Source organism: Chaetodon auriga, chromosome 16, assembly GCF_051107435.1.
Source record: "Chaetodon auriga isolate fChaAug3 chromosome 16, fChaAug3.hap1, whole genome shotgun sequence".
Lineage (NCBI taxonomy): Eukaryota > Metazoa > Chordata > Actinopteri > Chaetodontiformes > Chaetodontidae > Chaetodon > Chaetodon auriga.
Window position 1 is genome coordinate 19,406,270 of NC_135089.1, and position 21,640 is coordinate 19,427,909.

General features: G+C 40.8%; 1 protein-coding gene across 1 annotated transcript in view; it reads left to right on the forward strand.

Annotated features, from left to right (window-relative positions):
• Positions 1-21,640, forward strand: part of LOC143334323 (carbonic anhydrase-related protein 10-like) — an 89,581-nt gene that overhangs the window by 39,133 nt on the left and 28,808 nt on the right. The window contains exon 3 of the mRNA XM_076753076.1: positions 7,346-7,488. Coding sequence (XP_076609191.1) covers positions 7,346-7,488 — 143 coding nt within the window. The remainder of the gene's footprint in view (positions 1-7,345; positions 7,489-21,640) is intronic.

Below are 21,640 nucleotides of genomic sequence, written 5' to 3' on the forward strand. Positions count from 1 at the left end.
CCTTAGACTGAGCTCTTTATATTGACAGAGGGAGCAAGTCCTCTTCCGCAGTGTCTGCCATGTTACACCACCATGTTTCTACAGTAGCCCAGAACAGACAAACTAAACAGGAGTCAAGGAGTGGATTTTGCGTTTTTCAGGTTTTTAGTGGCCATCATGAGGAGGAGTGAGGCGAGGTGTATCCAGTAGCAGTCTGGATACTACCTCAGCTGTAGAAAGCCTACACACTGGACCTTTAGATAAAGCAGTTCTTTGAAATTCAAGAGCTGCTTATGAACTCAGTATGACTAATTAAAGTCCAGCTAAAATAACATTGTTAGAATTTCCTATAATAAGTGCCCCATTACATATCCTGGAAACATAAATTTGCAAGCTGAGGTGTTTGTTTTATTTCCTAGCGTGAAAATCAATGCCTTTTCTCTTTCCATACTGCCAAGATGCTAATTCTAGTTGAGAAATGTTGAATCCTGTTGGTGAAAAACATAGTCAAAAAAATCATCCTTATTCTAACTTTAATGCAAACTGCCCCGAGTTTGCAAAACCCTTTAAATTCCCAGAAAAAAAATCAAAACAAAAGTACAAAGGACAGGACCATAATGGTAGCTATGGCAACAGATGTGGACTTGCGATATTCCTACTGGCTGACATCCTCCCTGTGATGAAACAACCAGCTGAGCTAACAGGCTACGTGTGTCGATTTGACAGACGATCTGTCCTGATTCCTCTCGTGCTTCCACCTGTTTTCTCTCCAGAGTTCCTCGTCCTCCCATGGAAACCACGTGCCTCCAAAACGTCTACTTTTCACCAGCTGAGAAAAAGCAGCCCCGTTATTACATTTATCCGTTGTTTCTTTAATGGTTTATTTAGCTGGAAAAATGTGATGTCACATAATTCTGTGCACCAATCAATATTTAGCAGGCCAAACTGTGATGACTGATGTGGGTTCATGTGGTGCGATCCATTCAGTCTGACAAACCACACCCACATCGCCCTGATGAAGCAGACTAGAGCTTTAGAAACTCTAAATAATGACGAATATATAAGATATGAACAATAAGAAAGAATGTTTCATCCTGAGCTTTAACATTGGTCATAATTTATTCAGTCACGGATATTTAATGTTTCAGAAGAATACGTACTTTAATACAGTGCTTTGTGCTATACATGACTAGGACTTTGAAGGAATAGTTCAACATTTTGTGAGATATATTTAATTGCTTTCTTGTTAAGAGGTGAGAGGATTGACACCGCTCTGGTGCCTGTGCAGTAAGTATGTAGCTGGAGCTGCTTGGAAGCTGTTAGCTTAGCTCTGTTTGAAGGTAACGACTCCCTCTAACGCTCACTGATCAACACATTGTATCTCATTCTTTTAATGTGTTATCAACAAACTAAATCATTATTATAAATACTCGTTAATACGTTGACAATATACTGAGAGTGGCAAAAACGTGGGGGAGGGAATAGGGGCCCACAGCTCATTTTTTTTCCCAGGGCCCCCTCGTGGGTTACTCTGGCCCTGATTAAGAGGAAGTCTTTGAACTTGAACTTGAAGTGAACTTCGGTTTTCCTTTATATTAGATTAGATCAGATCGTTATAACGTCATAAGCTAGCACCATTTCAGAAATCCATGAATTTTTAAAGGTTCCCCAAGTGAAAGGAACTTCATTCTGCCTAAATCAAGTCAAATGCATTTATTTATGAAGCTCTTTTAGGAAACAAGTTTGTTGTGACGTGGTTTACGGAGCCACAAAGGACATAAATACAGATAAAAGTAAGACGAGGAAGAACAAGTACATCCCAAATTTTTTAAAGACGGTGCCAGTGCTTGTGGCTGTGTGTGTGTGTGTTTGTGTGCACGCAGCGTCTCAGACAGAAACACTGAGCTGCAGTGGATGCTGCAGTACTAACACACAATGGATGTCTGATAAGGTACTTCTATTATAGCTTCCAGTGAAGCAGGAGCTGATAATGAAATCATTTCAGGGGATAAATTGCTTCTATAAAGAACAAGAAAGGTTAATGTGAGCATTTGCAGGCTTTGTGACTTCAGTGCGTGTTCCCCGCTGTGACACATCAATTCTGAAAGTGGCAAAACTCATATTTTTACAAGTAACCAATCTACTTAATGGCTATTGTTTCCTGAGAGAGGTGGGTCACTCCAAATGGATTTGACTTGACAAGTTGAAGCACACAGTGTGACACGCACAGCGAAGCATTCATTTTGTGAGTGCATTATCCCAAAACAAACGGTGCAGCCTCACACCTCATCCCAGCCTATGACATCCACCAACTGCTTGGCGCTGCTCTCCCAGTCATCCACCCACCAGGTCTCTGCTTTTGGCTGCCTGATGGTGGATCAACCTTCCAAAATCCAGTCAAAACAGCAGTTTCTCCCCAGCTGTCTGAGAGCTCATCTCTTTTCTCACTCATTCACATCTCGTCTCCAGTGTCTCATGATTCTATGGTTTCTAGCTCTTACAGGTGTCATTACTTAGGTATGCCCTGAATTCTGTGAGCAAAGTAAACAACAAAAGCAACCCAGAGGATGGATGGTAAGAATGAAAGTTAACATGCTTGTCAAGCTACTTCTCCCAGCCAAGACACTGTCTGACACCCAACCCCCTGTAAAATGGTTAATTAATGTTCTTTATGGTTAAATTAAACAAGTGTTACGTGTTAGTGAGCTGTAGAGGTGCTGGTTGGTGAATTTTTGCTGTTTCCCGCAGTCTTTGTGCTAAGCTAAGATAACGGGCTGCTGGCTATGTCCATATTCTATGAGTATGTTTCATAAAATATTATACAATTCCTTTTAGAGATCTTGAAATCTGCGCACCTGTCGAGGTAACAGTGGTCTGAATGGCAATGATCAACGAACTAACAGTGACCTTTTCAAAACAGACTTTTAATTGTCGTGCAGTGTTTGCTTAAAGGAATTGTTACATCTGCATGTCCAATGCTGGAGGCAGCAGCGGTTATCTTAGCTTAACATAAATACTGTTTCCAGTCTGTATGCCAAGTTGTACACTCAGCATCTTGTTGTTATTGTCAACAAATCCTGCAGTGTGTTAGTTTGTCTCTCAATACTTTTCAACTTCCCCATCCTGTCTGTGGGAAGTCATCATGGGTTCCTCTTGAGGTGAATATAGTTTCATTTAAAAAAAAAAGCTATTTTCCTGAAACAGCTGGTCACTGTAATTTTTAAGAAATGCTTCTCAAACAGCAGGAAATAGTGCATTTATTGAGGACTATTTTCAGTGGCAGATCAATCCATATTTGGTGCTCTACTAAGTATTTCTGGCAATAATGAAGGAACATGTCACCCAGTGCAACAGTGTGGCTCACTGGTGTGTTTTAACAGGTTTTGGACCACAGTGGAGCTCTATGGCACAGAGGAAGAAGAGGATGATTAACAGTGATAGAGAGCAACACATAAAAAAGAATCCAAGTTGAATTTTAGAGAAATGAAAGTCAGCACATCAGGAAACTTAATTTCCCACACATAAATAATGGTCATCCAAGCCCTCTCTGCATTGGCTCTGTACATCCCGAGGGGGGCCCGCCCACAAGTCTGAGAGACTGTGTTAGTACGATACAGTCAGCGTTGGTTGGGATGGAGATTTGTCCACAATAGACAAATATCACCACACTTATATGCTTTAACATTAGTCTTCATTTAGCTTCTATCGCCCTCCATACAGCTGTGTATGCTAAAATATAGAATTAAGTATGGTCTTATCACTTAACACATAATTCTCCTGAAAATGCAGTGTTTTCATTTAAGAAGCGGATCCCCAGGCTGTCCTCCCTCGCTCTTTATCTCCCTCTTTTCTCTGTCTTTCTCTTTCTCTCTCTCTTTTCCCCACCATTTGAACCCAGTCAGATTTATTAATATTAAAAAGGATGGTGAATCCTCAGGGCTTCCTCCCACTATCTCCATCCCACTGCCTCCTTCCTCTCTCCATCTCCCTCTTTGCCTGCGTGCTCCTCACTCCTCTCTCCACTTCTTGACCCTGCAAAGGTGAAATATTATCAATGTTTATGAGCACTTGAGGTATCTGCTGCTGTCTCCTGCTGACTCCTGTGTCTGTGTTTGGCTGCTGTGGATCTCTCTGTTCTGCCCCTTCTCAGACGCTAACTGATGAACAAAGTTGCCAATTGAGAGAGAAAGATGGTGAAATCTTTGATCATCAATCCCAAACTGTGGTTCAAGATGACACTGTGGGACACGGCCACTGATGACTGATTCAGAGCTTTGCGGACCAAAGACAAGCTGTGTCAAAGTCAGAACTTAAGGGCCAAAATCTCAAAGTGTGACTGCTGCTATACGACCCTGGTCAAATCAGCCAATCAGAATATTGGACCCACTATCCCTAGGAATGACATGCATGTTGGATGACTCCACAGCTCATGGTTTTAGTCAATACCAAGGTAGTGCAGAAGGTAGCGTTCCCCTTATCCAATCACCATCCGTTGGCCCTCCACCTCGCACCCTTGTGCCTCCCAAAATGAATTGTCAAGTAAAAAGGAAAAAAAGAGACTGATATACATTCAGGGTGAAGATTGAGGAACAATGCACTCACAGGAATCGAAGATTTCAGTTCTTCTAACAATGATTTCATTCATTTATGACGATCTTTTGTGCAAAACTAAATACTGAGACTCATGGATTCTTGCAAAAATATTGCGAGTCTTGCATGAGGAGGATCATGATGCAATAGGAACAGCAGCCTCTCACAAATTAATAAAAATACATTTTATAACACAAGTTGTCATTTAATGTAATGCAGGGCTTGGAAATTGCAAAAGAATCTACTTGATGGATGGATTACCATGACAGTTGGTATATGTGATCATGTTTCCCTTTGGATGAAGTCTGTTAAATCCCTAAATTGTTCAGGTCAAGATCAAAATTCATCCAATACTTTGGTTTATAACCAAATTCTTGTAAACAATGACACCAGCCTCAGCTGTAGTTTGTATTTTGTGCTATTTAGCAAATGTTAACATGCTAATAGACAAGACTGAGATGGTTAACATGGTAAACATGACAGCAGCTAAGCATGCATGATATCATGCTGAAATTAACTGAAAGCCTCACTGAGCCGCTGGCATGGCTGTGGACTCTTAGCTTTGCTTGTATTTACATCATAACACTACCATTCAAGAGGCCTTCGTCACACAATCTGACATACCTCAAGACTGATGTACAGACGGTGACCAACATTTTGTTAGACACATGTCATACCTTTAGACATGCAACGAAGCTTCGAGATTGCTGTTATCACATATGGTGCAGGAGCCTTTAGGCATAGTCTTTCATACATATGCTGGCTTAATCACACATACATACGCACATTTAGCTTTTCTCCATTTAGCCCCAGATTGTTTCTACACACCTACATGTACTGACATACAATCTCTGTCTGTTTGTCACACACAGACCTACTTACACACACACACACACACACACACACACACACACAGCTGGGTGATATCACAGTGTGTTGACAAGCGGCTGTGTGCCGAGCAGGGGTCAGGATTGCACTCTGCAGGTCAGTGCTGCCACATCTGTCGCTTGGCTCCTCTACTGAATACTGCCAGAGAGGGATGGATGGACGAATACATGCAGCAAGAGAGAATGAGAGGGAGACTGAGAAGAAGAGAGAGGAAGTAAGAGGGAGGGTTGAGAGGACGGAGTGAAAAGAGGTAGCGGGCTGTGGTTGCTCCCAGCAGATTCTAGGTGTGAATCAGTGTGTATAAATATGAAAACAGCATGCAGCTGGAAAAGAGCCTTGCGCATTAAAAAAAAAAAAAAAGTATTAAATAAGTTCACATCCATCAAGCATTTAAACATATTTCCCATTGAGCTGAGCCGCAGCTGAGCACACTGACTGCTGTTGAGTTTTTTGATCATAATGACAGCTGTTTTACACTGCGACTTGTCATTAAGCCCGTATCTGACAAGTATTATGACAGTTAGCTAGTGATAAGCTCTCTCATCTGTGTGTGCGTGTATGTGTGTGTGTGTGTGTGTGTGTGTATGTGTGTGTGTGTGTGTGTGTGTGTGTGTGTGTGAGAGAGAGAGAGAGAGAGAGAGAGATGCACACATCAAAGTTACTGTGACTTTAAGGCTCCTTGTGTGCACTTCTGAGAATACGCATTGTTTGTACATGTGTGCGCGCAGGCTCTCATCCTCTTCCTGCCTGTTAGCTGCAGTGTCAGGTCATACAGCAGACATATGGCAGGCTTTGGGTCAGCGATCTGCACGATATTCCTGTCCAATCTCATTCCAGTTCCACTGTGGCATACAGAAGATCTCAGTAATCACGTTATGGTAAAGGATCAGCTGGTGGTAGAGGGTCGTGTGTCTGATCCGAAGCAGATTGGATGTTTCCTGCTTATACTGTAAACTCACATATCATAACATATAGATCCATGTATCATAGATTTTGAACATATGTTTTGGATAAAGCCTGAAACAAATCTGGAGGTGTGGAGTCAGAGAGACGTGAGCTTACCAGACCTCTGTAGCCCACTCGTCATCTGCTTGAGGCTAGCATTACATACATTAGCCAACGCTAGCTCAACGTGCCTGAGTCTCCGACTGAACTGTTGCCAGTCAAGTTGCATTGTGGGTAATGCAAGAGCCAGGTTTTGACAAGGAAGAAGAAAGCTGGAAATAAAGAAGATGATGATTAATTTCCAACCAAAAAAAACATACCAGACCAGATCAGTTTGGATCCTTTTTTTTAAACCCCACAGGAGCTTCCAAGACAAGTCTGAGGGGGTCACAAGATGATAAATTATATTATTATTGTTTCTTGTTTTTCCCATTTTTTTGTGCTTTATTATTGTGAAATACTAGATGCTTTCACCTCCTCAGGGCTCCTTAAATAAGACAAATCCATGATGAATGACCACACTGAGGTTATAATCTGTGATGAGGCTCACAAGTAAACACCGCCTCATGTAAAGGGGTCACAGGACATAAAGCTTGGGAGCCACTGTGGTAGCTTATAAGCAATAAAAAGTAGTGGGAGAACTTTCAGACAGAATTTAATAAAGTCCGTTTCTCTACCTTAGTTATACTGGCAGATAATAACCTGGAGACTTTAATGAAAGCTCTTTTTTTAGTTCGACTTTAATGAAGCCATATGTAAATTCAAATCTCCCTAAACTCCCCATTTCTCCTGTCCCATCATAATTAAGCTCATCTGCTCACTTTCTCCCTGTTTTTATGGTTTGATCTTGTGGCGCACCAGAGAACACACACACACACTAATTACCGCTACTATGTCTTTTTCTCCCTCGCTTTCTCCTCACCCTCATTCCACCCACCACCAGTCCCATCCTTCTGGGGTCTGGTGCACTCAGCCTGGAACCTGTGCGCCATAGGGAAGAGGCAGTCGCCCATCGACATCGAGACCAGTCACATGATCTTCGACCCCTACCTGACCCCTCTGAGGCTCAACACAGGAGGACGCAAGGTAAGGACCGCCGCCATTTAGATGACCTGACGTCTGTCTTTGGATGAAAAATATTTCTGAACATAGCAGGGGCTCCATCCTTGACATTGACCAATGAATTTCAGGCTGGCGTTTGGAGACAGAACTTGTCAAATGTTCCAATATAAGCGGGACCGTCCTACTCTGACAGCGCTGGGGTTTAATTCATCACTGTGGCTGAGAACAGAGCAGGACACAGTCTCTCAATCAAGACGCAGAGAAACTTTTGTCTGAGAGAGACTATGAGCTTTTCATCCATATCCAAAGGCTTTAAAATTCCCAGCAGCATTTGACCGCACTAGGCTCAGGAGGCATTACAATTTTAGCCCTTTACACTGCAATCACAGTTAATCTTTGCAGGAAAAATCCTCTCTAAAGCACCCTGAATCACCATTAAAACACAGCTTTTGGTGATGTTGTACATTGCATTCTGGATTAATTTTGGTATTTAGTAGTGTATTCTAGTTATTGGGCATATTTAGATGAAGTGATGTCACACTGACATATTTTCAGCTCAAGAAAAGGACAACTGACTTCAGCTGCAAAAGTCTCCTTCAAGCCCTGTTCACAAATACAGTTACAGTATATTTACATTTCATGACCTTCGAGTTATACGGTTCTCTTTCTGATCTGAGTGCTGTTGACGTGTTGAGGTTCAGTTTGCACATCCAATATAGCAAAGGTCATTTACAGTAATGTTCCCAGCAAGTTCCCTTAATATACTCTAAATAGTATAAAATCAAAATCATAACAGAATTTAAATTTGGGGTTTTCTAGTTGGATTTCAGATTGAACCTTCTGATACTCTCAGTACTGATTTTCTGCTTGAAATTATAATGCTGTATCTGCTAAGAGAGACAGACAGACAGACAGAGCAAAAAATAATGGTTCTGACTCAGTTTAATACACAAAATTAAATTGTTAATTAACAGGGTAGTTAGCCCCCAATTGAACTGCTTGGAATTTTGCCTTCGCTGTGATTTGTAGAGGACAGCTGAGCGTTGACACATCTTAGATTTGTCAGCCAATATTATTTAGGGCTGTAAAGTGCTATGTGTAGCACATGCTATGTAAAGGTAGTAGGTCTAGCCACAAAATTAAAATGATCATAAGCTCAGTGTATTTTCCACTGATTTTCTTGCGGTTTGGTGTTTTACAAACGCCAGACACGTATTCATGATACAGGGTACTTGGTTAAAATAAAGGCAAGTTTTCATGCCAGAATGCTGGATTCTGTGTAAATAGCAACAACAACAGTTCTATAATATAATATTTAAGATGAACTTTCACCATGTAATTTGCTGGTAGTAGTAAGTATATTCTTTTTTCTTACTGCCTGTAAACTGGCTGCCATGGTATCATTTTGGAATGAAATGAAGACTTAATCAAATAAAAAAAGACATAATAATAAGACATTTCTGTCAGACTTCACAGTTGTTTTTAATTACTTTTGGATCAAAATACTCACATGTTGCTGATTTCCCTTGTAAGTCACACATCATGTACAAAAATCATATATCCAGTGTATCGACAGGACTGTGCATGGTTGTAGTGTCACATTCTATTCTGATAAAATAATCTTACTGAGGGGGAAAATGTGATTTCCCTTGACTAACTCTGGACGAGGAGCAGCAGCCCTGTTGTATTGCCGGTGCAGGGAGGCTCCAGAAAAGATTCCAGTAGGCGATGCTCACGTGGCTGTGGCCGATGACTTGAATGTGCTGCATAGTTAGCATAGCTTTTAGTTGTTCCACAGCTTCCCATGGTTTTTGTGTAAATCACTAGTAAGGCAGCAAAAATGCTTAAAACAGTATGAACAATATGAAAGTTGTACTGTATGTATGATAATAAATTTAGTGAGATTTGTTCTGCTTATTTGAAGCAAAAGACCTGTTATGTAACTTATCATGACGGGGAAAGAAGGTTTGGATGGTGCCTGTATGCATTATTAATGTCTTTGCCGTCACATGCCTGTTCAAGTGATGAACTGCACAGCTTGTGGTTGTGTTTAGAGATGGTAACAGACGGTTTATGTATTTCAAGTGAACATGCAGCCCTGTTATTACAGCCTTGACCTTATGGGGGCTCCATAGACAGAATTTGAATTGAAACGTCATTTTAACAGTGAAAAAGAAATCGACAAATATTTTTTCTCTGCTCGCTGCTGCTGTCCCTCTCCTTGCTGTTCTTCTTTTTTGGTTTTCTTTTCTGCTCCAAACTATCCTCCTATAATGATAATATCGATGATATTTTACAGTGTGAAAGCAACTGGGGTTGGGATTTTTCCCACTGCTCACAAAGAAGTGTTCATAAATGAATGGTGGAAAACGTAGCAAAGAGCCTCTTATTTTTGACATCTACATAATACTTTTCAGTGTTACCTACAAAATTGCCACAGGTGTTAAAGTCCATTATATCTAATGATCCATCCTGAAACTGAGCTATACTTCAAACTGATGGCACATTTTACCATAATAACACCTCTCCCTTTGATTCAGAAGAAAACATGACTCATAAATCATTATTTCACCACATCATGTCTTTATCAAAATTTGATCATGGCAGGCTGCTTTGATCTTGGCCAGGAATAATATGATGCTTTGTTGTTACATTTTAATATTCTCTTCAGAGATTTCCAAAATCCAGATGTGCCTCAAAATAGGTTTACGGTTGGCTTAAGTTTGAGAAACTAACGAGTGTTTCATAACTGTCCAGAAACAGCTGAATGTTTGAATACCGCCTGTCATCTTCTCTCCTACAAAATGTCGACACTTAAGGGTTTAGGACACATTGCCTTATTTGTAAGTTGCAGACGGAGTCCTGTACGGAGCCCCGAAGCTGACGAAACGTAGCAAAAGATTATCAGATAAATCCAACATAAAAATGAACATTATTAAAAATACTGTTTGTGAGATAAGTGTTAATAAATATAAAGCTTTACACCATTCCTTTAATATGGAGCCTGGAAGGTGTCATGGAGGGAAAAAAAAAATCTAATTTGTGTGCACAAATGAATAATTCATGCTCGCGATTAACTTATCACCTTCCTGTCATTAGTCTTGTCTTGCGAGTGCCCTTCATACTCTCCCTATGAATCACTTTGATTTACAGTTTTCTTTTGATCTTGGGATATGTGGATATACCGTTAAACACATCTTTTATGTTATCTTTCAGATTTCTCAAATGCATTTTACAGGGTAATGGACTGTTTTGTCACAAAAACTGTGATGATACTGCAGATGGAATTCAGTTCATTAAAACCCAGATTTCTAGAGTGCGCTTGACAAATGTCCTCTTCATCTTCTTCAAGCCCCCTACAAGAGGGGAGGAGGCAAAATACATAATGTGATATTAAATCCAGAACATGAATTAGTAATTCATGCATACAAATGATTAAATCAAGAGTACAAACGAAGTAATTCCCTATTTTCCCTACAACGTTTCCCATTTTACCCATGATATCACAATAATGACATGGGTGTGTCCATGTGTGTCCACAGCAATGACAACAACAAAAATAACAATAAATATCCAACATCATTATATAATCATACAATCATGACTATTATTTATTAATACGGTCAGTTATATTTCTGACTGCTTTGATAGGCTTTTACTACATTTTTTCCCTTCAGGACTCCCATATCTATTGTGCAGTGGCTTTTTAAAGGGCTTCATTTTTGCATGAGGGCTAAAATTTTCACAACCCATAAAATTACATTTCACATTTCCCCTTGAGTCAAGATAAAAAATACTGTTGGGAGCGGGCCTACTATGTTTTAAAGGTCATAGGTTCACGGTTAGCGATTAGAGTCCGTATCAGCAAATATTACCAGCTTTTTAAATAATATCTGTGTCGCGAATCATTTTCACCTCACGTGCACTCCAGCAATTTCGTAATACCCCTCCACAAAGCTGGGGAGACATGGAGAGGCAGAGAAATCCTGACTTTTACACGCTAATATAGCTCGTGCTCGACAATGCTGCATCCTTTGCTACCCATGATGCAACTTTATTGCATTTTTCATGAAACCTTCCTTGCCCACTAATCACGCACATCTTTTGAATTCCACCCCTGTAGTTTGCACTGCACACATTCTGTTATAAATCTGAAGAGTCGAAGCCCAAGCTGGGCTTTTTTCAGGCCTTGCAAAGCTCCTCCAGAGCCACAGAAGACATTATTCAACTGTTCCCACATTCTTCAAGAAGAGTTAACTCGTGTTCATGTGGAGTTAAGAGGGCTCCTTTCAATTTACACAAATGACACTGCATTTCAATGTGTTCAACATGTTTCTGCATAATGCGTCACCCTCCTAAGTATGTAAAAAATAGTAGGCGAGGGTAGATGGAGCAATGATTACACTCCTAATAGAACAACTGTAATGGAAAGCATCCACTTCAGCTCTTAAATGACAAAGCTGGGCCACTCATCCACTTAGCTCTCACAGTTTAGTGAGCCTCTTATCTGAGCTTCTGGCATAAGGAGCAGTTACATTTGATCCAACAAGTTATGAAATTAAGCTTTCAAGCCTGCTCAAAGACTAAAGGTGTTGCATATAATGTATCATTCCCTCTGGTTAAAATGTACCAGTAACAGCTTGTGTGTTTATTGCTAAGTGTATCATTTTGATTTGCAATTATCAATTATTTCCAGCAAACTGGGGACATAGTAGGTCCACAGAAATTTAACTGAAGCATTAAGCTCCATCAAGTCCTTTCTTTTGTCACATGCTAATACTGCATTTCTATTGTTTTCATTGCTAGTGGCAAACACTGTCCCACAGGCCGCACAGAAACCTAAAGGGAACATTAGCCTCATCCATGACCTCTGCAGAAGGTCCTATCCTTGTAATTTCCCCTGAGAGTCACTCATGGTGATGAGGGCTAAGAGGTGCCACGGGTGAGCTCCACGTTACTCACCGAGGGAACAGTGTCAGCCACTAATCATGGCCACCGTGGCACGCAGCGGTTCAGGCGAGGATGGTACGAAATCAGATGAGTGGCAGCAGAAGCTCAGGCTCTGTTAATCCAAACCGCTGGGGAATGTAGGTCGCCTGGGCTAATGAAATATCTGGATTACTGAAACACTGTGCCAGAGCTCATTTGAAATACATTTGCATGCAGTTTTTGTTAATATGTGTGCAAATGCACACTGTCGTTCCCTTCGTGGTCTAATTTGTTGCAAAAATAGAGCAATTTTAATGTTTGTAATTTTTTTTTTTTTTGCATTCGTATGTGTGTGAGAAACTATGGCAAAATACATGTTTACACTTCAAATAACAGCTCTGCATTAACATAATGCGTTAATAATAATGAGTTGTAAAAATCATGCAGAAAAATGTGGGTCAGAGTGAAAAATATGAATAAATAAAAGTAAAAACTGTTGATTGGGCAACAGCTCCATTCACAAAGCTGCCTCATATTGTGCAGGGTTAGCCAAACGCATAGACACCACACAGTACAAGAGGATTGTATATTTAGGTACAAATGGCCAGGGTATGAAATGAAAAAATGAACAACTTGGCTTAAAGGAAAACTATGCCGTATTAAAACTTGGGTTTTATTTTGGGAGCTCCAGCCATTGAATCTATCACTTATGATAACTTTGTACAAATGCAGAGATCTTGGAATCGTTACTCTTTGTAGGTCCAACAGGGCAAGAAACTACAGGTGGGCAGAAATTTAGTTCCAGAATCACAGACACCCAACACCTGTTGTTATTGAAAGTCGTAACGTACTATCATTCATGGGCTGTGTGTCATGATTAATGACGTGAGCGCATCATTAATACATTATACGTATAGAAATCCATTTTCATTACCACTGACTTGCCAGAAAGGCATTTGTTGTTGCTGTTCTGTGTTAATGACTTAAAGCGGCTAGAATCAATATTTTTATAATAACAGTTACTCAATTGGCTGTGTGTAATGTGAAAGGGTTGCTTGTAATGATGAACCCACAGAAAATGATCACCCGACTCTGCGGCTCCCAATCAGCTCTGCAGAGAGTTATAGCCCGTTTCAGCTCATAGGTTTGGTTTTCCTGCCCGCAGCTTTCCTGTTTTGCTTCACTCTGTGAGCTCGCTGTACACAACTTGCCCAGAGCAGTCAGTGACTGGCTGATGAACGTAGTGGAACATTTATGTATTTGTTTGTATGTTTGTTAACAGGAACCATACAGATAAACATTGATACATACACATAAGCAATGCAGAGTCCAGATGAAGCTAATTTGGGCCCCCACCCCCAGAACAACAAGACAGCATTAGGATATAAAAGTAGTACTAGCTCAAACTTGTTCTGAAGTGCAGCCCTTGAGTAAATGTACTTAGTTACTTTCCACTGTCTTGTGAATACCATTACCAACAGTTTTCATTTTGAGGACTTGAATATGAGCCTGTAATAAAATTGGGTGTTACAATGATGTAATGTGCTCAACTCTCTGCTGGGATCAAGGATTGAGACATTAACGGCCTGTGACTTTACGCTGTAAAAACTCTTAGCACCTTTCCATTCCCTGGGGTTTCTATACAAAATGGTTTCAGACAGAGTGGTGTGTTCACAATCAGGCTCCGGGGGGCCTTAATCCAGCCATGCATCAAATCCACAATCCATGTTGTTTACCTCACCAGGCTTAGCTGGACCTGTCCTGTGGGATGGTTTTAGCACACAGATGTTTTATCGCAGCCTGTGCTCTTCCTTATTTAACAGTGGGTTAGAGTTTCAATTCTTTTCTGGCAGCCAGGCCAGCTGTATTATGGGAAAGTCATGTCGGATTTTCTCAGAAGTGCTTTGATGAACTGTGAAACTGTGCTCTGGCTTACCAAGAGTTTGTACATTTCTGGTGTGGGATGGTTTTAGCACAATATGTTGTGTTCTTTTTCATTTCGAGTTCATTGATTTCAAACAATGTCGTCTTCCGAGATTTAGCTCCTCTTGTGGCGATAAGGCGGGTCGTCAATCAAATCTCATCAAACCACATCAACACAGTCCTGATGAAGTTGAGGTTTGATTGGTAAACACTTTATAATACTTGTCCTTTTTTTTTTTTTTTTTTAACTTTGATTGTTGCTTATTTAGTCATGAATATTCAATGTTATAGTTTATTTTTTCAGCAGCTTCAAGTTAAAAAAAATTGATTCGAATGATAACAACAATGATGGAAATATTTCACAGACAAATAGGACTTGTAGGTACAATAGACAAAGCTCATCTACACACCTAGCCAAACAAGCAGCAGGCAAGGAGTGTAGGAAAATGCAAAAAAAGGTGCATCTTTAGTGAGTATTCCAGCCACGAGTCCTACTCCTACTCCCGCGAGGAGTAGTTTCTCAAGGCTGGACAATGGGGTCACTCCTGTGGCTGCTGGCCAGTTGATGTTGCTAACAGCACTGCCTGGAGTGAATAGTGCCACATGAGGGGCCAAAGATGGGGCCCCAAAGGGATCCCCAAAAGATTAATGGTATTAATTAGGAATACTAACAGGCATGCAAAATGAAAAAACAAACACTCAACAAGGCAGTTACTCAGGCAGCCCACTAGCACCTACCAGAGACTTCACTACCCCACCGGGGCACGAGAAAGGGCATCTGCCATAACATTATCTTTGCCTGTAATGTGTCTGACCTCTAAACTGTGGCCCTGAAGGAACAGAGTAAGTCTCACTGTTACTAACTGTACCTACTATTGCCTGAAAACACTCAAACACTTTGGACTCACAACTCATTTCTAGACCTCAAAACAGGGTATTGATCCTTCCGGGCCAGTGCCTTGAGCATAGTTAGGCCTACACACTCTGCCACTGTAATGGTAAGCTATTTGTACCAGCTCATCCCTTTCACAGCCATCGGTAAACCGAAAAACAAAAGGTTAGGTTCAAATTCACAAGTAGTCTTTGCCCAGTTGTCGATGGGTGTATTAAGCACGAACCCCTGGGAATGTGACGTGTGAGCTGGCAAAGCCACAACATCACACAGAAATACCCCCGACCAATCAACCTACCCCACCACCTACCTTCTGAACAGCACATGACAGTCCGACATCAGGCTGTTAGCTCATGATCTCTTCATCAATGATTTCACATGATTATCAGTCTCTTGCAGATATTTGCTCGGTGTTGCATGGTCGGATGCTTCTTTATGTGTTGTTTCAGAATTCATTGCCGATGTGGCCGAGGTTCAGACTTGTTTTTTCAGACCCAGGAGGCAGAACTTGCATAAAGAATGTCATTTTTTTTTTTTCCACTGGAATCCAGAACAGAACAGTACACAGAACAGAAAATATATGCCCAACATATTTTTATTTAAGATCTGTTCTGCTTGCATGCCTTTCTTCTCATTCCCCTGTCCTGCATAGATTTCCAAGCTGCAGCACTTCATCAGGCCCAAGACCTCTCGCAGTGATCTAACTGATCAGGCTCCTATCCAGAGATGAACTAATCACATGCCATTTTTATCCAAAGAGTCTCACATAACCATGTGTGCATTAATATGACTGTGACTGCACCTGGTGGGATGAATACTGCTAACTCTGCCAGTGTTATCCCTCTGAGCTACACAGGACCACTGAGTGCAGTTCGCCATTATCACTGCTATGTGTCACACTGATATAAATACATTACGATCATACTTCATGACAATATATTCGCTAAATCACCAATAGGCAAGATTTTCTTAGTCATCTGCTTTTCTCCTTGATATCTGCGGGTATTCATATCACTTGATTTCTTGATTTTAAAACCTTCAAATAGCCAGTGACTGCCTGTCTTATGTGCCATGCCTGCTTCTGTATATAAAAGGAAGGTTTGACTGTCGATGTTCTTCAAAAGAGAAATTAATCAGGGCCCTTTACAGGAAGCAGCACAACTGTAGTACGAGTTAAATCCTCTGAGTCTTTTTTCACGATTAATGCTCTTGTGCATCTGCTGAGTGAGAGCACATAGCATGGCCATCTGTCCTGGCGAGTGTGTGTGTGTGTGTTTGGGAGTATGCTGAGAAGAGAGAGAGAGGAATAGAGAGAGGGATGGAAAGCATGTGCACGGTGAGATTGTGTTTGTGTATGAGAAAAAGATATCAAAGTCCGAGGGCAAATACGAGCACATGTGTTTGTGCGACTGCGGAATGCTTGTGGGCGTATGTGTAGGTTATAAAGGCAAAAACAAAATTGGACACCTTTGACTTTGTGTGTGTGTGTGTGTGTGTGTGTGTGCAGTGTGCACCTGTGTGTTATCCAGTTATCCAGGCCGGCCTCTCTCGTGCTCTAGCTTCTTGTAAGTGAGTTTCCTCAGAAGCTGTTGCACAACAGATTGGCCGTTTTGGCTCCCACTGTCAGCAACAGATTTCTTTGTTGCTTGGAAATTCGCAGGCAGCGTTTACATACAGTTTTACAGTAATCCTCGCTGTTTTCACACAGTCATATAGATGCATAGGCACACACAAAATAAGTGCTGCACAAACTCGGCTAAGGAGTTTAGACATTTGCCGTACAAATGAGATACTTGAAAGGCCTATGTGTCTGTTCACGCACCTGTTGCTCTGAGCAGGGGCTGAGGTAGTGAGTTGGAGGCTGAGGGCGAAGTCAAACATGCTTTTTTTTTTTTTTACCCATCATCATCCACATTATCTTCAAGTTCCTGCTGAGTAATCTAGGCATGTAAAGGCTTGCTTGCCTTTACACCAAAAAAGTCACTTCTGTCCTCGTCTTTATCAGCATTACTGTGGCGTTATATTTGTGCCACGATTCTGAGTGCATATTAGGACATTTTTAGTGCAAAAAATGTTTTTGCAAGAACATAAATTACATGTTTGGGATTAGGGCCCATTGTGCCCTTGATAAATGTATTTGTGACTCCCGATTACAAGTAGTAGTTATTGATTACTAGTGAAGCAGAGAAGCTCTGGGACAGTTAAGAGGGCACAGCACAGCCACATGTAAGTCATTTGAACTGTTTTGGTAAGATTTATGAAGCTTTATGGAATTCCATTTGTAAATTAATCTGTACTGAATTAGCTGGTAGCCTCCTGGAAGTTTGCTCGCTAATCTCTGCTCGATAGGCAGCAGAGGCTAACTAAGCGAGCTGTCTAACTTGCCTGCTACACAGCCAAGGCATTATAATCATTCAATGTTATGTTTTGTTGAGGTAAAAATACCTTTTTTTAGATAATAATTTGGCTCATATAGCATCTCCAGAAAAAGCTACGGTAACGGTGTGTTATGGGGGCATGCATAGTGAATTATAATGTATACACTCATAACTACACTTACGATTAATTACAACTTCTTGTGGATGCCCTTGACAAGTCATAAATTGGAGGTTGACCGATGTGGCTGATAATACATTATGACTACCTTTACTCACCAATACAGACCTCAACAATCAGCTGTAGAAAGGACTTATAGTTTGCTCTTACCATGTCCATGCAGCATCATAAGTTATTATTGTACTTGTTGAGTAAAGTGAAGGGTTTAACACCTAGCTAATTACATGCTAATTACTTAATGACTTCACAGCGATATGAAATTAAATTTCAAAATAAAGTTGTCTGATCATAAACATCTCTGAATGTGAAGAATTCATAGCATAAAAAATGTTTTGTCTCTTTCGGGGGTCAGGGGGTCCCCTTGACACACTGCATTTGTAATTTGCATACTGGGCCATGACTGCTTCAAATTAGTTGTGCTGTCACAAAATCCAGCTGGTACATCCAGATGTTTAACTGAGATTTAATGTTAGAAAACAAACTCGGCACATACATCATTCTGCACAGTGGAGCTCAAACATCACAACAACGAGTACAACACATTTTTAGCTGAAGAACAATTTAACATGAAGGACTATTGGCACACATTTTGAAACCCTGATTCCAAAAATCTCCCTGAGTCCATGTAGTAACATCCTTTACACAATCATGTGTTCACAAAGTGGTGAACATCGCTCCATCGTTGCTTGTGAATGGCTGAGTCTTTCCAGGATGCCCCTTTCATCCCCAATCATGATACTCTCACCTGTTACCAATCAAACTGTGGAATGTTCCAAACAGGTGTTTTTGGAGTATTCCACATCTTTCCCAGTCTTCTGTCTCCTGTTCAACTTGTTTGAAACGTCTTGCTGCATCAAATTCAGAATAATCAGATATTTACAAAAATCAATGACGCTGATGAGGTCAAACATTAAATATATTGTCTTTGGACTGATGTCGATTGAGCGTGTGTCAACAAGGATCAGCAAATTAACACGTTTGGTTTTATTTATATTTTACACTGACTCCCAGCTTTTTTGGAGTCATTTAGATGTGGGGATGATCTCACGCATGATCAGACAGCCTTACCTGGAAGGCATTCATAGTGTTGCACTTGGTTATCTCATGTGTAATATAAGAAAACTGGTCAGATATTTGCAGAAGTGTAGGCACAAGTTCACAAGCAGCAGAGTACACGTACATAACGTGTCACATTTATCACACGTGGGACAAAAGACAAAATACAAAACAATGGAATCTTGTTTCCGAAATGCAGGAGGTCAGTGAGGTTTGAAAGTGGGTGTCAGGTGACCTCTGCGCCTTTTCTTTGGCTCGTCCTTTGGGGAAGGAGGCAACAGCAAGAGGTGGGATGGTATTAAACAAGTCCTGTTCTGCAGAGCAGCTCACAGTCAAAATGCTTACTTAATCTACTTTAACATACTCATCTGCCCATTATGCTGTCAATATTTACTCTGTTTGTAGGCTGCTATCACTTATTTTGTACAAGCAGATAACATAGTTGCAAGGGTGGGTGTTCATTAATAGCCAATCAGCAACAATATCACCCTGCAGTCTATTGTATGTCAACTTGTGACCATGCTGCTCAGGAAAGGCCATCAACTCCATTTACATCCGACATAGTGACAGAGTGACCTTCACATTGGCAGCGAAGAGATGCACAGAGAGGTGTGATAAGACCCCCAAATATGACAAATGACTGTCTTCACAAAGACTTCGAATGCTCTGCAGCATGCTGACATTTTACTAATAGATTGGACAGTGCACATGCATGTGTGTGCGTGCGTGCGTGTGTGTGTGTGTTATGAAAGTGACAGTTCATTAGTCATATCCTATCTCATGGACTGACTCCAGTACACAAAAGTGCACACACACACACACACACACACACACACACACACACACACATACACACAAGCATTCACGCAGAGAGACATGCACACACCCACTCAAGTCACACAGTAATTGATCTGTGACGACAATCTTTCATTAACTAACCCAGAGACAGTTTGGACTTCTTTATTAGATTTCATTTAATTTTGATGTGGCATTAGAAAATAATATCCAGAGAGTTCTGTGAAAGGACAGACTGAGTTTGATCTTCAAGGCCAGGGGACAAATAACACTCTTCTCTGTTTGTAATCAGTGATTGTGTTACATTTGCATCATCCATTTGGTCTGATTTCAGCTTTGCCTTGAGAAGCCTGAGAGTGCCAAATCATGCGTTCATCGTCCAGTTCCAAGTTTATGTCTAAATGAAATGTAATAAAGTTTTGTAGAACTATTTGAATATGTTAACCTTCTCAATGGTATATGTTTTCACTGTTGACTGGACCACAGATACCATAAAATTGCTTTGCCTTGCATGATGAATAGCGTTAGTAGTAGTGGGCAAAATGCCTCCTGTCTTGATTAATTTTCATATTTTTTGTTGCGGTACCACTGTTGGCCACTGGGGGAAAATGTCAGCAAGGCTGGTTCTGTCACAATGACCATGATTTTAGCTAACTGTCAGCAAATTTGAAGCAAACTTTGAAATGTCACAACAACAATATTAAAAGAAAATGCAAATCAGGCTCAACTGGTTTGAGGCGAATAAACTACTAGGTGAAGCATAGTTTCGTCAGAGGCTGGTGGTATGGGCAATGTTTGGCATGGCTGCAAAGAACAAAGCAGAGGAAGTAGAGGTTGTGAATTGGAAACAAAAGCATTAAAAAAAGAAGCAGATAGAAAAACCAGTCGCCTTTGCCGTCTATAAGCCCCAATAATGGAGAGACATCATTCGGGTTTCTTTTTCAGTTGTGCAAGTTCTTTCTTTCTTCTTCTTCCTCTTCTTCTTCCCTCAGAGCACAAACAGCTGATCAGTCATGTTAGTTAAATGTTGGCTTTGTCAGAACTTCTTCAATAAGTGTTTCCATTTCCCCCTAAGCACAATAACTCTTTTGCTGTAAGGCAAAAACCTTAAGTGACTCTAAGAACTTTTCTGTGAAACTGAGGAAGCTGTTTCCATCAACCTTTTCTAATGAGATACTTCAAAATGATAAAAATGCGTTGACGGTAACATGGCTACTGTATCATCTTCGTCCATGTGTTAACACCATCTCCTCTTTCCACTTCAGCTGAGCACAGGTCTGCCTTGGGACTGTGGATGAAATTTAGCTATTGTGCTAATTCTGGCACATTTACATTGACGCCTTGTGCTGATACATTGATTAATGTGCACTATCCCAATTCAATAAATTAAAAAAAGGTGCTCCAAATAAACAAATTAAATGGATTGGTTGTCATTGGTTTTCACAAGGATCGACCGTATGATAACTACCTACCTGGTTTGAAATGCTGTGAACATCCCTGCATTATATGAATGCAAACACTAAAGGGCAGATAAATTCAGCACTTTGTTTATTGATGTGTTACATGAAGAATATGTACACATCACTTAGCTGTGATTTTCAGGAAGCAGCTGGCAAGAGAGACAATTGGTAGAAGAAGGTGGTTATGAAAATGGATGGCAGAGAAGGTGCAAATACAGTCAGTGGTGGAGCATGTTTCTGTGCTTCTCTTATGTTTGGCAGATTTGTTGCTTTTCCTTTGTGTGATCCACTGAATTTCATGTGGCGTATTTTACATGACTTTGACCAACGTTGCTCTTCATTAAATACGGGTAAGCCTGCTTTCATCTGGCGAAATACTTGCATAGGTGAATCCAACGATTGCTGTTACACAGCCAGGAGCATGAACGACCCGAACGACCCTCTTCTTCTTCATGTCTTTCAAGAGGGTCTGGTCCCACAGGACCGGTCCATCCCTCAGGTCGAGTCCCCCTAGTGGCCTGGCACCGTTTTTTTTGGAGTGAATTTCTCTCTTGCAGTTGTTTTG